General features: G+C 45.9%; 1 protein-coding gene across 1 annotated transcript in view; it reads left to right on the top strand.

Annotated features, from left to right (window-relative positions):
* The first annotated feature begins 216 nt into the window (after positions 1-216).
* Positions 217-17,059, top strand: part of LOC133348676 (collagen alpha-1(XI) chain-like) — a 153,018-nt gene continuing 136,175 nt past the window's right edge. Inside the window, 2 exon segments of the mRNA XM_061561617.1 lie at positions 217-440; positions 545-675. Coding sequence (XP_061417601.1) covers positions 597-675 — 79 coding nt within the window. The 5' untranslated portion in view covers positions 217-440; positions 545-596.

The following is a 17,059-nucleotide window of genomic DNA, read 5'->3' as shown; positions in this document are numbered from 1 at the left end:
GTGTGTGACCTCTGGGCCACGAAACAGACGGACATACACCCAAGTTGACTTAGTCTTTAAAAGAGACACATATTTACGCTCTCGCTCGCTCGCACACACACACACGCGCATGCACACGCACTCAGCAGTAAATGTCACTAAGTCAAATTCCCCCCTTTTCTCTCACCTCCACCCCAGCGCCCTTCCCCCACGCTCACATATAACCGGCTCCTCTGTCGCTCCCAATCCTCCCTCCCCAGCACACAGTGGCAGTCAGTTAATACGTCCTCCTTTTTTGCATTGAACTGGATTTGTAATTTTTGTATGGAACGCGTGTACTATATGCATATATAATTATAGACTACAGTATATGTCAATACTGTAAAGTATATTTTTTCAAGACTACAGTTCACATAAAGACTTAAATATGATGTCGTGACAAATAATACGTGTTTCTTTGTGTAAGTTTTTTTTTATTTGGTAAAATAAACGAACTTGCTTTTTCAGTATTTTTTTGGGGTAAAAACTGGAAGATTTAAATTCAGACACGGATCTTTTCTTGAAGCCCGAGAGAAGACGAGGAGGGAGAAGAAGAGAGAGCAGCGCGCTGGGCCGAGATGGGGGCTCGCGGAGAGAGGGCCCTCCTGGCTCTGCTGGTGATGGTGTGCGTGGTCCCGTCGGCGCCTGTGCTGACAGGTAGGAGGAGGATGCATGCGTGCATTACCACGCTCCACCAGCTCAGCACCACTCCACCCGCTCTCCTCGCTCGCTCGCTCGTGGCCACAATTGGGGGAACGCACTCTTTGACATTTTCACTTTTGTTTTTACTTTATCATTATTTTCTCTATTTGACTCCGGCCGATGGGACACTGAATGTAGAAAACCGGTGAAGGGTTTTGCTTGCGTTTAACCGATGCGGCTAAAATTATTCACTCCCAAATGGCCTTGTGACTAATGTGATAGGTAAAAATATATACTTTTTATATGTTTTAATGTGGGTATAATTCTTCACACTGACGTTAATGATTATTTTGTCATTTGTCTCAAGTGAGTTTGAATATTGCCCAATTAATTATTTTGGAATTAAATAATGGGGAAAAATCTTGAAAAGCTATCTTAGTCACTCATACAAGTCGTGCACTTGAGGATTTTTTATACAATTACAGGAACACATGCCCATGTACAGTACCTGCACGGGATCTGTACTAGGGTTGCTATCTGGTCGGGTTTTACGCAGACAGATGACAGCCAGTGATGTAAATTCCACATTACTGCGATGGAGGTAAGTATTTCCCGGACTGTCGGGAATTTACCAGGACAGTCCAGGAATCGGCATCTGTGTTTGGGTGGCAAATATTGCATTTCACCGAGATCTGATACCGTTATTGTGGTGAACTTTATGACAGCAGACTGCACAGTTATGCTTAGAGATCTAGGCTGATTGAGACCTATGGCTGGGTTTGGTCTAGACTGGAAAAGGTGGCGATTCTCACCTGTACTTTGCATATACTTGAGGACGCGCAACGTAAACATCAATTGAACACCTCTCAAAGCTACCACGTTACTGAAATAGGAAGGGGCTTAGTTAGATTTATTTATGAAAAGTTAAACCAGGTAAATTTTTCCACCCTTATGGAAAACCAGCTCAGGGTGATGGCTGGTACCAGCCCTGGCTATAAGATTGCATCAACCATCTGATTATAAATCAGACCAGGTGGCTCGGCAATAGAATGAGCAGCTTTGCATGAGGAAGGTTGCAAAGCTGCTGAGGTTGACTCAGCCCATCATCCATACGGGGTTGATAAAAGGAGTACCACTATGAGGAAGTTAGCAGTGGCTGTGCTATGAATAGACAACATCACAACCAGCATTTCTGAATTTCACACATTTACTGGGAGTAACTTTGTCTTCGTTTTCAACTGGAAGCCTTACCAAATGCGGTTCATGGTCGTACTCTGCGCACTCGTATTCACCGTATATCTACCACAATTCGAAAGCATGGTGTCTTTAATACTGCGGGTGTATTCACCATACAAATATAATTAGCTGTCAGCGTCCCAGTGGATGTTAAAGATCCCGTGGCGTTACTCGCGAGAGTGTGTCATCATGTGTCGGCGTCGTGGTCCAAATTAGCAAAATGTAACATATGACCCTCGAATTGCTCGATTCGAATCTGCACAACAATCAATAATCGCCTCCTTTGAAAAGAGACTCAGTGAAGCTTTCTTGGGTGAACAAGTGTAATGATAATAATTATAATTTATATATTGCCACAACCCTCACATTTAAGGGGGGGGGGGGCGAACACAATTCATAATCAGTTACACCACTCCAATTGTTAGAGCGCCAGGATTATTCAGAAGCCACACATGTGCACACCCATCACAGTGCATATGCTGTGCACAGCAGGGGGCAGTGCCGCAAAATCCATTGCTGTAGTGTACAACGCTTCCACATCTGTGCTCCCCGCCTTCTCCAATCCGCTCTGACCAATTTGGTGAAGTACGGTCAATTGACCCCCACGATCTAGAAGGCGTGGGGAGGCCCTCATCCCGCCGTGGATTTGACTGCGCGTACAGCACCGCGCGTTTGGAACGTACCGTTAATTATCCTCTGCCCAACGTACGTTGGGTGTAATTAATGTTGTAACGTCCTGTTCTCATGACTTTTTGACGGCTCACGTAGCGTGCGTGCGTCCACATCCCTCTTCCCCCGTGAGCTCCGCTACCCTCCTCACTCCCGGAGAATCGCCCCCCCCCCCCCCCCCGGGTTCCGCCCGCCCCCCTCTCCCCCGCCCGCTCTGATTCTCCGTCTCCCCTCCCTCGCTGGGGTTTCTCGCACGTTAATGGCAGCGCCTGGAAACTGGAAGAAGCAGCCAATGATGCAAAATCGAGACATTCCATTGCCTTAGTTCCACATTAACGACACCAGGGGCAAGAGACCAGAGACCTCTTCGGCAGTCGTGACTCAGACCCTATTGAGGTGGATGGAAACACTCAAGTGCACAGTTAACAACGCTTTTATGAGGTTACGTTGAAAAAAATAGTCAAAAGTGTGCGTTATTTCTTACTCAAAAGAACATTGAGGCGTTGGTGCTCATCTCCCGTTTACAGCTTCTCCAAGCCGATGGTGAAAATTCCACATTTCTATGGTGTGGGTGAGTCTAATCATAGGGCAATCACCGTTGACTTCCCCACAAAGAGATCATTTGTTTTACAACCACAGAGGGATGATGGGCTGAGTCAGCCTACCCCCCCCCCACACCAGGATTTGAACTCACGACCTTCCGATTGTGAGCTGCTCGCTCTCCCTCTGAGCCGCCGTTACAACATTGACTTCAATATAGCTGCGTGAAACAATAATTGGCACGGTTTACAAGTGTGATCTTACAGGGAAGTGCTGTCGAGTTCAAATGACAAATCGTTCGTGTGCCTTCACTCGACGGATTGTCCCGCCGGATAGACACCACAAGCATCAACGGTGGTTGGCCTATGGAGAGACCGGCCCCATCACTGGAATGTGGACATGTTTTCAACAGCGTCTCTCGGGGGCTTCTGTTAGGAGATGAGTCAGCCTCTCACAAATACACTGGGAGAATTTGCTTTCGAATCTATCCCCTACTCGAAGCAATGCCTCTCGCATGACTGGTGTGTATCTGCTTCTCCCGCAGCATGAACAGCTGCTCCCCATGGAGAGCAGAGTTTAATTACCATAGCAATTTGGGGAGTAACTCCAATGGATCTGTTTCTATATGTCCGTTTTCCATTGCGTGACTATGTAAGACTAGAATTTTGAATTATTTTTAGGGCTCCAAGGTATATAGTGCAGTCTCCACATATTCTCCACTCTATCTTTCTGGCCTCTACATATATGTGCTATGATGAAAGGCCATTGCTAAAACAAATTACCTGTTACATTTTTTTAAGCCCCAGCAGCAGCCTCACCAAGTAATTCGACTTTGCACTCGCGTCTCCCGTGGTGCCATTTCAGCGTCATCGCTCCAGGAGCAGAGGAAAATCATCTCGTGCCTCAATCTAACATTGAGTAAACCGCGCCAATTTTTATAATTCAAATATTTCACCTGGAAAATCCGTTGAGATGGGACATCTCGTTTGCAAGGGCGTCCAGGTGTGGATTGACTCGTACACAACAAGCACGTAATGAATGCCTATAAACCTATAACGTACACAGTACGCGTTTATACGGTGAACATCACGCATAGTCAAGTGCATAACTAACAACACGTGTGGCAGTCGAGTGGAGCACATCAACGATTTGTGTAGACTACACTCCAGCTGTAACAGTTGCAGATGTTGTGGGAGTGAGTTTAATTAAGGAAGCAGCTTCGTGTCTGAGCGGGAGTGTGCCTGTGCAGGTTTTTTTTACTCTCGGAACGGTCACAAGGCCATGACCCCTGGGAGGTTTTCATTCGAGGGGCTTTGCAATCGGCCAATAATAAAGCGTAACGCATCTGTTTTTGTGAGCTCATAAAACGGCTCTCGCGTTGAACAATCAGGAAAAGCTATAAATTTCCATCAGAGCTTTATTCCTCTGCAGTGATTTTAGCAGAATAATTTGTGTTGTGTGTGTGTGCACATACCCAAATTACGTATGTCTTGTGTGCTTTCTTCATTGTTATATTATGAATACATCATCAATGACATTACAATAATTATTTTGCTATCGTATAGTCCACATTTGTTAAGTCCGTATTAATCAGGACTGGCCAGATGGCTCAGCAGTAGAGCGAGCGACTTAAAATCCTGGTTTATGGCTGACTCAGCCAATCATCCCTGCGGCTCATTAAATATGTACCACTTTCTGGAGAAATCAACAGTAGTCCTATGGTTGGACTAATTACTGTCATATGAATGGGGAATTTCTACCACTGGCTCAGGACTGCAAACGTGCAATAAGCACCGACGTATCAATACTCATTTGAGCAGGACATCACTCTAACTTTTTTTAGCCCATGTTAAAACAATTATTGTCTTTAGCCTTGTTCAGTTGGGAGGCTGTACACTTTTCCATCACAAGCGGCATGTACGAACGCTCACTTGCGCAGAAAAGTTATTGTACCTGTTTTAATCGGAAATAGTTTTGTCTTTGTGATGTCTTTTTTATATATATAAGGTGCCATTTTAAAAGCGGTTCTTTGCTTTATTTGAAATACACACACTGCGGACACTACCTTGCAAACAGCATCGTCACAACTAATAATATTTCGTGAATGAAAACTGCCATGGTCAGGACTCTCAAACCACTGGGCCAGATTATCCCATAGGTGTATTAGGCCCTCATATTTTGTAGGCCTCCTTTAGGCCATCCGTTCCACATTAAAGTAACAGCTGAGCGACAGCAGCACGGCCATCGGAAATCTTGTTTTCTTTGAATTACAATGACAGCATTCATGACTTTGCCACAGCTGAAGCAAAAGTAATGAGTGCAGAGTGATTTATGTTTGATGAATTTACATGGCGTCGAATAAATGTGTAAATTTTACATGGGTAAATAAATACATATGTTTGATGCCTTCATTTTCTTTTTTACAAGATGTAATACATACACGAGTGCTGGACCATTCCCTCCCATTCGCCTTAGGCCCTTTCTAACCTTTATCCAGCCCTGCCAAGCCACGTGGATTCCAGTTTCAGCAGAATACAATTTGTATCAGCGGGTCAAAATGAGGCACTTATATAACTTCATTGGTACGAATAGCAAAAACGTAACAGATATAAATAAATATACTCTGCGACCTTAAATATATTAAAAAGATATACATATAGTAGGCGAAGGCCCTTCTTAAGAGCACATAAACTGATGAATCTCTCTGGCAATTGACCAATTTGTTGAGTTTTGTGTTATAATTTGTGCTCTTGCACCACTGCCAAAACAGCAGCAGCATCACCATAACTTTTTTTGTATAAACGTCCTAATTTTGTTATGCATCTTTTGAATTAAGCACGAGTCTCCCTTGCAGAAATTATTATAGCCTCATTGGATGTCATGTAGTCAAATAAAGACAATTCAACTTTACTGTTGTAGTCTGTATTCTGAGCAGTACTCTGACTTCCTGAACGCATTATTATTATTCTTCACGCTTGTTTACCCAGGAAAGCGTCATAGAGTCTCTTTTTCAGGAGGGTCTTGCCAACTCTTTGCAGTAAGAGCGCCGCTGCTACTGCTGCTGTGTAATCCCAATTGCGTGATTTGCAGGCCATTTTTTCATCATTGCTATGTTTGACCACCACCAGTTACATTTGGTTTAACACGTAGGCTTTCGCGACCAATATTATTCATAATAAACGGTTTTAGGGTTACATCGCGTTATTTATGTGTCGTAACCCTCCACCACCCGACACGGCCAATCAGTAACAAAGTGTCACGTTGACAAAAGACAAATAGTTCACCGGTGGGCTAAAGTAGTGAACTATTTGTCTTTTGTCAACGTGACACTTTTTTTACTGATTGGCCGTGTCGGGTGGTGGAGGGTTACGACACATTTATAAATAACGCGATCTAACCCAAAAACATTTATTATGACTAGTTACATTTGTATGTGTTTTTTTTATATTAGCTATTGGAGGAAACAGTATAACCCGGAGAAAACTCATGCAGAACAGTGGAAGAATATACAGATGCCACTGACTCACCACAACAACAACCGCCACCCCACCACTAAGTGGTGGTAATATCACCACAGTGCTCGTGCCAGGATAGGTGCACTTCCTCACTCTCTCACACTCTGTAGAACATTGGGAGAACATACGGACTCCATACCGAAAGGTACCCGAGTTGCGAATCGAATCCAGGCCTCATCTTGCTGTGAGGAAGAAGCGTTACCACCACGTGACCACATAAAATGGTCATGGCCATGACCATTCTTGTTGCATCATCGTACACCCGCGATGTGCGTTAGGTTGGACTGCTGCTCCTGTGTAGACCGTTCAGCAGAGGCTGTAGCACTAGGGAATCAGAGTTGGGTTCCGCACTCCAGGATGCAACTCGGTTCAAAAATAACAACTACTCATGAGTAAGCGTGCAACAGATGTGGGGTTGGCTATGTGAGGTCACGTGATTTTTACGAAAGTAAAACAATTATATATTTAACCTGGAAAATCCATTTAGGTGGAAAATTTCGTTTGCAAGACTGTCCAGGCTATGGATTGACGCACACGTAAGCAAACCCGCAGTGATTGAACATGTACACAAACGTTGAAAATCTACAACTTTTACAATACGCGTTCATAGTGAATATCACTCCCAGTCAAAGGCACAAATAAACATTAAGCTAAACTTTTTTTTATTTTACCAAGTAAGACCCACCGAGCTATATAGCTATTTTTCAGAAGCGACCTGGCCACAACCGATAGCTCAACGAAGTGGCTTACCACGTGGAAATGTATAGCAGCAAAATACTCTGAACGAATGTTTCCAAATGTGGAGGGGAAAACCGGAGGACCACGGGGAGAACATGCAGACTCCAAATATACAGGCGTCAGGGCCGCGATGGAACTCACGACATCCTGTATAACAGGCGAGGTAGTTAACATCTCCTCGCCACCGCGGCGGCCATTAATGAAGTGCTGCACACCACCGGTTCGTGTAGAATGCACCCTGGTGGCTGCCAGAGTTAAAGACGCTGTGCGAGGTTGGCATTAGCGCTAAAGCCTCGAGTCCCGTACAGATGTGCACAAACACCAGCTTGGCACGCCATTGTGGACAGTGACTACTCACAATGACAATGGCTTATTTTTTTAAGTCAAAGATTGTGGATGTTTAATACCTACACATTGGCTGAATCAACATTTATCAAGGACAACGATACACTGCCCATTCCGCTATTTTACATAGTATTTTCTTGCATGGCAGGATGGCACAGTGCCTCACAGCAAGAAGACCTGGGTTCAAATCCTGACTCGGGTGTCTTTCTGCGTGGAGTTTGTATGTTCTCCCCCTGTTCTGCATGGGGTTTCTTCAGGTACTCCGGTTTCCTCTCACGGCTAAACACACGAAGTTATTTACTGGGTAAATAAGTAATGATGATTATTGTAATTTTAGATGTATTGTTTTTGTCATGGCTTAACCAGCTAATGAAGTGTCAGAGGCAAACAGTAAGGTCCCATTGTACCATTGCCTGTAATGGGGACACGAGTGCGGGTATAGGTAGGTCCGTGGTCAGGGTAACGGTTCATTTGTACAGTAATCAACTTTGTGGCAGGATCGACCCAACACACTTGTGCTGGTTTACATTTTCTGTTGCACATTTTGCGTCAGCAATTTAAATATTTAGATTATTTTATGTTAATTTGACTGATGTTCACGATTTGTTTGGTCAATTTTCTTCACCATATTAAGTATTTTATACTTTTTTTTTCCTGTTGCAAAAGACACATTTTTCTCAGTGAGATCTCACCTCGTGCATGCGTGCACGTGTACATGGATTTGCTCAAATTGAGATGTACAAATATGCTTGGTTACTCTATGAATAATTAATAAAAGTAACAAAATCAACAGACAATACGCCTCCTTCACGCAACTCATTAACTGGTATTTTTGTTACACATCACATCAGCGACACGGCCTTCTGGGAGTTAAAAAGGTGTAGGGAATTCCAACAAAACCTACATCTCTGCTTTATTGACCTGGTCAAGGCCTATGCTACCATCAGTAGGCCTGGGCTCTGGGATATTCTTCGTGTTTTTGGAGTCCCTGACCCTCTGCTCACGATCATTAAGGACGTTCATGATGGTGAGTGGGCCCGGGTAAAATACGTGGCCGGGAGTCGGAGCCATTCCCTATTCACCTTGGGTTGCGACAGGGATATCCTCTGGCTCCCACATTATTTAACTTCTTTTTCGACACCTAGTTCGTGAAGCCTTTGATGGCTGTACCGGAGGAATTTTCATCTGGTACAGATACAATGGGAGGCTGATTGATGCCCAGGTGCGGTCAAGGGATGGCTCCCTATTGGTCAACCATGTCATGTATGCTGATGAGGTGATTGCTGCTCACTCAGAGGAGGAGTTGGAGATGCTGCTGCAGAACCTGGAGTGTGCCAATAAGAGGTGGGGCCTTACCATCAGCCCCACCAAAACTAAGCACCTGCCTGGGTATTTTGTACCATCGGACACTCCACCCCCACAACTCCCAATTAGTGATGGGGCAGTTGTGGAGAGAGTCGAGAGTTTCCCATACCTGGGCAGTGTGCTCATGACTGGCTCCAGTTTAACAGCAGAGGTCTCACTCCGAATCAGTCGAGCGGCATTATTTTTCATCGGTTGCGTAATGCTGCGTGGAAGTTACCTGGTCTGTCGCTCCGCACGAAGCTTCAGGTCTTCTCGGCTACAGTCATTCCCTCCCTTCTCTACGCTTGCGAAACGTGGACCCCCCTTATGGAACATCTTCACCGTTGATAAACATTTGGCCTGCCAACGATCCATCCTGGGTTTAACCAGGCTGGATTGTGTGAGGAGCTCACAAATCATTGAAATATCTGGGCAAAGTCCCATCGGTGAGCTCCTCCGGCAGACAAGGCTGCGTTGGCTGGGTCATGTAGCCCGCATGCCCAGCCACCGCATGCCTAAACAGCTTTTGTTCGGCCGGATAGAGGGGGCTAAACGGGCGCGGCACGGGCTAGAGAAGAGATGCAGTGATGTGCTACAGGAGGATATGGAGCTGAGCGGACTTGCCAATGACGGGTACCAGCGGTGTCAAGATCGGCCGCTGTGGAGGAGGCTCGTGAAGGATGCTGCTACTGGGCAGTTGAAGTCAGTCGCCCTCCAACAACAACGGGTTTGCGGAGGAGCGACGCTCACAACAACGAGCGGAGCACCGAGTAGATAAAGTACAGCAAGTTTGCACAGTAGGGTGCACAGGTGGTGCATCAGCCAGTCATCGCAGTCAGTCGACCCGCGGCACCTGGGTCTGCTCCGTGACCTCCTGCCAGCGGGCGTCTGACACATTTCACGTGGCCTCAACGTGCACATAGCCTGGCATGTGGTGACGTCACCGACATTTCGTGGCGAATGGCGGTTGTTCTTTTGTTGTTGCTGTGATGTTGTGGCCTACAGTGTGGCGAGTGGGTGAGTGAGTGTGTTGTTGTGACCTGCAGTGTGGTGAGTTAGTGTGAGTGGTGTTGTGACGTGTAGTGTGGTGAGCAGTGGTGGATGAGACAAAGACAGCCCTCAAAATGGGAGGAAACATCTACAAGTAAATTTAACGGGAATAGTGCCCATGGTAGTTGCGATATAAGAGTGATGAGGAGGCGACTGACCATTGGTGAGCGAGTGACTGAATTGAATGAGTGCTGGTTCTTCAATCACCCTGACTGTTCTGCGTTGCATTCTAGTCTATCCAGTGCAGTGAGCTAGTAACTGGGGGTTCTTCACTCCAGCTGTGACAGAGCAGGTTTCCAGGTTTGGCTGGATTTGTGTTTTGTACCGTAGAAATAATTGTTCAGAGTAAAAAAATAAGTATTTGGAATAACAGGAAGCCAAGCTTCGTCGATGCCTCCTTAGCCAGATTGGTAACACGGCCATGTTTCCGTAATTGGGCGTGGTTGGGCAAAAAAAAGCCCCGCTGATGGTAGCAGTGGGGTGATGTGCGGTGCCATCACTGATCTTGGCTGTAACCCCGCCGACCTCTGCCCTGGCAGCGAAAGTAACATTCAGCTGCCCTGCGTACACTTTGTATCCAATGGGGTTTCTCGTTGCAAAGGAACGTTAACTCGGTGATCGGCTAACTCTTGCTTTATCCAATAAAAATCAAGTTTTACCAAGTGTCAACAATTCGGCTCCATTCCATGTCTGTCTCTCCACATAAAACAAACACAATCGAAGTATTTGTATACATCCTATTGGCCATGCGCCCTTCATTTCGAACAAACAAGTAGCATGTCTCACCGAGTCCAATTATTTAACCAAATTTCTCCTGTGCAAGCTGATGAACACATCACCGTGTGATTCACTAGTGATGACAGCCAGCGGGAAGGGGCGAGGAGAACGGGAGGGCAGGCGTGCAGATGTGAGCTCATGCATGTTTCATGAGCCACGTGTGATCCATCTTGTTAAGTCAACTCTGCTGGCCAGGCCAGTGGGGTGCATGTTCACGATCGTGGCTCCTGGGGCCTGTAATTGGTTGTCGTTATTGTGTAACTGTCTTCATGAAACTCGTCGGCACCCATGTCTGTACTCAGCTACTACTTGCAATCAGGGCTGGATTGAGGTTATCAGGGGCCTCGGGCTAATAGGAGGGAAGGGCTTCCATATATATTTAATCGTATGGGGATAAAAAAGGTAGTTATCAACATATGAATGTATTTATCTATGGTAAACATTTACAAATGTATTCTACTCAAGGTAAACTCGTGAATTATAAATCATTCACGACACTGTCTTCGAAACACATGCCTCCCAAGCTTTAGCCGTGGCAAGGTCACGCATAATGTCATCGCAATTCAAAGGCAAAAAAAAATTCCGATGGCCGCAATACTGTCGCTCAGCTGTGCCTACCTTCGACACGCAACGGAGGGCCTAAAGGAGGAGCAGCAAAAAATATGAGGGCCCAAGCCTTGTTGGCATGTGGGTTAATCTGGCCCTGCATGCGATGCGTCCAGGAGCCACACGGCGGATTGCCATGCCGGCTTAATCTCACAACACTTTCTTCACCTAAAAATAATCACTCGTATATTTTATGGAAAACGTCAGTGTGCATCGAGGCTGCAGCACGAATAGAATTCGTACCGACGCTTGCACATTTCCATTTCTACCACTGGGCATACATTTATTTATTTTATGGGGGTGGGGAAGAGTTAAGGAGAGAGGTAGGAGGAGTGAGCTTCCTGAATTACGTATTGGAATTTTCATGCATTCCAGAGGTCTGTGGCGGCCTGTAATAGTGTGGGGCTTTTGCTCCTTTTGTGTGTGAGCGTTGTGTCTGCACGTTGTGGATACGTGGCTTACAATGTGCAGAGATTATGTAAGTGCAAAGAGACGCGACCATTTCTTCCCTATGTGGAGTAAAAAAACAATGTTTACAGCCTGCAAGGAAGAGGAAATGGATCGATTTCTTGCGTGTGGGTTTTTTTGAACTGCAAATAAAATATATTACTCTAACGCTTGCAGCTCATAGTAAGAAACCCCTGAGTTTGGACTCCTAACTTGCGTTCCTTTCTGTGAACAGTTTCTATGTTCCGGCTCTGTCCTGCGTGGGTTTCTTTCACGTTCTCCAGTTTCCTCCCATAGCCAAACACACGCAATGTCATTCGTGTTGGACCAAACATCCCAATGTATAGTCACATCTGACCCAGTGTGGCTTTCCTGGATAAATAAGTCATTAATATAATTGTAAATGTTGTGGGTTTACTCTCCAACACACCGGTGTGCTGAACTAGTAACTAATTGGCACATTTTATTAAGTGACAAACCTTGATGATTGGCTGTGTTGGGTGGTGGTGGGTTTAGCAACACATTTATATTTACTCAATCGAAAAAAAAAAACTCTTATGGATAATATTGGTCACGAAAGTCTACGTGCTAAACAGTAATTTATAATATTGAAGTCGAGGTTATAGTTGAATAACACCGAATTGATCAGTGATGTTCCTCCAGGAAGTGGTACACTCGATGCGCAGCGCCAGTATTATGCATGATACAAAACCAAGGACACATTTGTCGTTGTGTCGCAACTGAAAAATAATTTTGCAAATTGACATGAAAGTCGCTGTGTTCTCAAACAAAACGTTCCAGCGACTCGAGGCTGTGTGGTGGGAATTACTTAACCATCAAAGAATATTCATATCTTCTAGGTGAATAAAGTACACCGATTCCAGTAGTTGAAAAGCAAATAAAAATGTGAATGATAATATGAACGTAAAAAAATTGCTTAAACGTGCATTTTCCGCAAATGTAAAACATATATATATATTGTAAAAATCAAATACCCATGTTAGTGCTGTCGTTACACTGTGTTCAGCGTGCGCGCTTGTCTGTGTGTGTGTCACAGGGTTGTGCGTGTGTGTGTCACAGGGTTGTGTGCGTGTGTGTCAGGGTTGTGTGTGTGTCACAGAGTTGTGTGTGTGTCACATGGTTGTGTGTGTGTCAGGGTTGTGTGTGTGTGTCACAGGGTTGTGTGTGCTGCTTGTTATACACAAGGCTAACGTCGTGTCTGTTGTGATTACATCAAAGTGCTGCATCGCTGCAGGATTGTGCAGCTTCCAAAGTGCACACACAGAGACACAAATTGAGCACAGGAGACTCACAACGGCAACATCAAGACACACGAATGCGCGGACAGAATGAGACATGTCGGTATGCGAACACACTACACACAATTTCCAAGTCACAACCCATTAACGGCCAGGAAGGAAGGGGGGGTCGCAAGGGTGCTGGGTTTGGAGAGGGATGGGGTGGGGGATGGGGTAAGAGTGGCAGCAGTGGAGACGTGCTGCTGCGAATAGAGAGGGTAACGTTAGGAGGCTCACTGCGGAGAAGGTGGAAACATTCTCATACTCTGGGGAAATTCTTTCCGACCCTACGTGTGTGTATATTACGTGTATATTAGGCGCTGAAAGGTGCAAGCAGAGGAGTGTGGCCCCAAAATGCGAATAACCTAAAGCACGAGCAGGTCAAGAATCAGCACTTCACAGGGACAGAGAGAGAGAGAATAAATAACTGGGTTTCCAGCCATTCCTCACGCACCTTCTACAACTCAACCGCAGCACCACGCGCACCGCATCCTTCGTACTCGCAGTAACACGACTTTGACTCACATGCTGCAATACACAGGCGGTCATCCAGCGGTGGACATATGGCATGGGTGATGACGGTTACTCTCAGTCGACGTTACTATACATCCACGCACACTTTGCACGCATTGCCATCTATGTGCTCTGAAGAAGGGCCATTGCCCGAAACGTTGCCTGTGATATATATCTCGTTTAAGGCCAGGGTGGTAGTGAGGAATGTGAGTAATCTGTACACATCCGGGGCAAGCGTGCACCCCCTGGTATTTAACAAGGGGACGTGTGCGCTCGGGTCTCATGCACTCGCAGCATTGCGCTCGTCAATCCACACAGGGCCCCGCGCTGTCCAGCCCCGTTACTTTGCCCTCACGCCCTTACGGTCCTTCTTCTCGAATACAGGCCGTGAGCGCGAGTCGAACTCGGGTCGCAGGATTTGTAGCGGAGCGCGCAGATCATTACGCTACGGCTCCCCGCAAATGCGACTGCGCGCGTACACACACACGCACACATCGGTGGTGGTTTGGGACGTGTGTGTGTGCGCGCGTATGTGAGAGTCACGTCTGGGTGTAACTCGAACCCTCATCCACGGACACTGAACCCTGTGTGTGAGTGCCCCTACCCCCATTTCGAGCCACACACACACACGCGCGCGCGCACCCCCCCCCCCCCTCTTCGCAAGTCGATGGAATGCTGACTTCTCAAACATACACTCACACATCCCATACACAAACAGCCGCGGACACACACAGAATCGCGCACTCACCCTCCAAGTCAAACTCACTCAAGTAGCCTCCACACACAGCAGCACCGGCGCACTTCATTCACACCAATTAAAACCTCCAAGAACCTCCTCCACGTTTTTCTTTGAACAACTCAGAGGATTTGCACTGCGTGAACCTCTGACTGGCGCCATGAGCACATTTCTACGTGGTGATGAGTTGTCTGCTCGTTTACATATTTCAAATAATCACGAGAGTGATTATCTTGAGTTATATATTGTGTTATTTTGTGTCAAACTAGGACCCATATCTTAAAGGGAGGGTAATTTCTTGCCTGTAACAGTTGGACGTTCACCAGCATTGATTCAAGCGAGCCTGACTGCCGATGAGACAGACGCTGCGTGTCGAAACCAGTGCAGGCTTTGCTTGAACTGAATCGATGCTGTAAAAATGATGCATTCATGGAAAGTAGTGGGGCCCGATTGTTTTAGAAAAACTAAAGAATAATGGTTTAATTCGGAGAGACAGATCTGTGAAGGCGATGCATTGTCTGCTTCTTTATTGTGTAATTTACAGATGTGAACCAAAGTGAACTTCGTGGGGACAAAGGGCACCACGGTGGCTAGGAGATGTTACCTACCTCGCCTGGTGTACAGGAGGTCGTGGGTTCGGTCCCGACCCTGACGCCTGCTGCTGTATATCTTCCCCCCGTGGTTGTGTGGATTTTTCCTCGGTTCTCCGTTTTTTTCCCTCCACATTTGGAAACATACGTTTAGAGTGTTTGGCTGCTCGACATGTCCACGTGTTAAGCCACTTCGTTGAGATATTATTTGTGCTATTATTTGAGCTATATACCTCAGTGAGTTTTACCTGCTAAACAAAAAAAGTTGTTTTATTTAGTTTTAGTAATGTCTCTGCTACAGAGAAAAAGCAGACCCATGAACGTCTATTCAACTTCGACAACTATCATCGGAAATGCATGCATGCAACCTCCACAAAAATTCCCCCACAGCGCCGGCCTCTCTCAAGCACAACAAGGAATGGAGGCACACACACAAAGACAAAGATCCCCCGTATAGCCTTAACAGACTGTTTGCAATTAGCACCTACGAAGGCCAGTACGGCACACGAGGGGGTGAGTGATGGCCACATTAGCTTCCTGGGTGACGATCTTTAAACCCTGCACCACGTACTAATTTGAGGCTGAGTCTACGTAAGGGAGGCCCATGACTGGTTCAGATAATCATCACTGGTGTTAGCCGTGAGCGAGAATCGAACTCGTGTCACCAGGTTCGTAGCGCAGCGCGCTAACCGCTCTCCTAACTGCCCACACATAAAAAAACAAAATACGGATATGTAAAAAAACGTGGGTTTTGAATTCATGACAATGATATTACACACAAGTTTATATTAAAATATATCTGAATCATTTATAAGTTAATATATTGACACTTGATCGAGTGCCAACCGCTATTGGTACCACACCACGCATCTTCACTCTCTTCCTCCTCCTCCTTGCGTGCCAGTAGTGAGGTCGAGTTTGCCACCTTGTCCCCATGACTGAATGCAGAACCCAGTGACGTGGGCGCAACCCATAACCTGGAAACAATAGTGACCTCACCAACTTGGGCTAACATTGCTTGCTTTCAATTCATTGAGCAGACGGCGAATTATTAGCAGGTAAACTAACTCAAGAATATTTGGCGAAGTGGCTCTGTGGGAGAGCGAGCACTTTGTGAGAAAGTCAACATTGATTCTTTATTTGAAGCTTTCGTGACTGCAGGAATCCATACTCTTTGGTTCTTTCGGTTAATTCACGTAGGTAAAAAATAAAATATAAATAATATATCACGACGTTTCGATCGCAACACAAGCAGTCGTCATCAGGTGGATAGACTCGCTCCCGCCATAGGGATATGGAATTGGCACCACTGGCTCAATGCTCATAAAGTAGCCTCGCCAAATATATCGTGAAATTAAACTCTCTGGCTGTACATCCATCCATGTTTTAGTGGAAGTAGAGCTACCACCAATTTTTGATGAAAAAAATGCGAATTCGGTAGATTTTTTTTTTTCCTGCCAAATACATTGGTCGCAATTATATTTGGCAGCAAGCACGTACTTTATTTTTCATCGGTGGAGAAACTGAATTGTGTGTTCGGCGGCAGTGGTGGAAGTAACAGCCACGGTGCTGTGCCCTGTCCATTCCCAACAAAGATGTGAACCTTCACCCGGACAACAGCCACTTCCTGCTGCTGAAGCAAGCATCGGTGCGCGTCTCCCGTTTATAGCCTTCCTGGGCCGCTGGTACAAATTCCACATTCCTATGGCGGGGGTTAATCTAACATTTCAACGACCCCTGTTGACTCCCTCGCGAAGTGGTTCTAAGTTTTATTGACCCGAGAGGGATGATGGGCTGAGGAGACCCCTCCAAACCAGGATTTGAACTCGCAACCTTTTAATTGCGAACTACGGCTCTCGCACTGCACCGCCTGACCGCTGTGCTTCAACTATTCACACCTATCAGGAGACTATAACACAATGTGGTATTCATGATATACTATACAACACGCATTACTGCATCAGGGAGTTGATCTTGAGAAGATTTTCGAGCGCT

Source organism: Lethenteron reissneri, chromosome 27 (assembly GCF_015708825.2).
Source record: "Lethenteron reissneri isolate LAM-NWPU_2019-01 chromosome 27, ASM1570882v1, whole genome shotgun sequence".
NCBI lineage: Eukaryota > Metazoa > Chordata > Hyperoartia > Petromyzontiformes > Petromyzontidae > Lethenteron > Lethenteron reissneri.
Note: the sequence above shows the minus strand (reverse complement) of the source record. Positions and strands in the feature narration are given on the sequence as shown.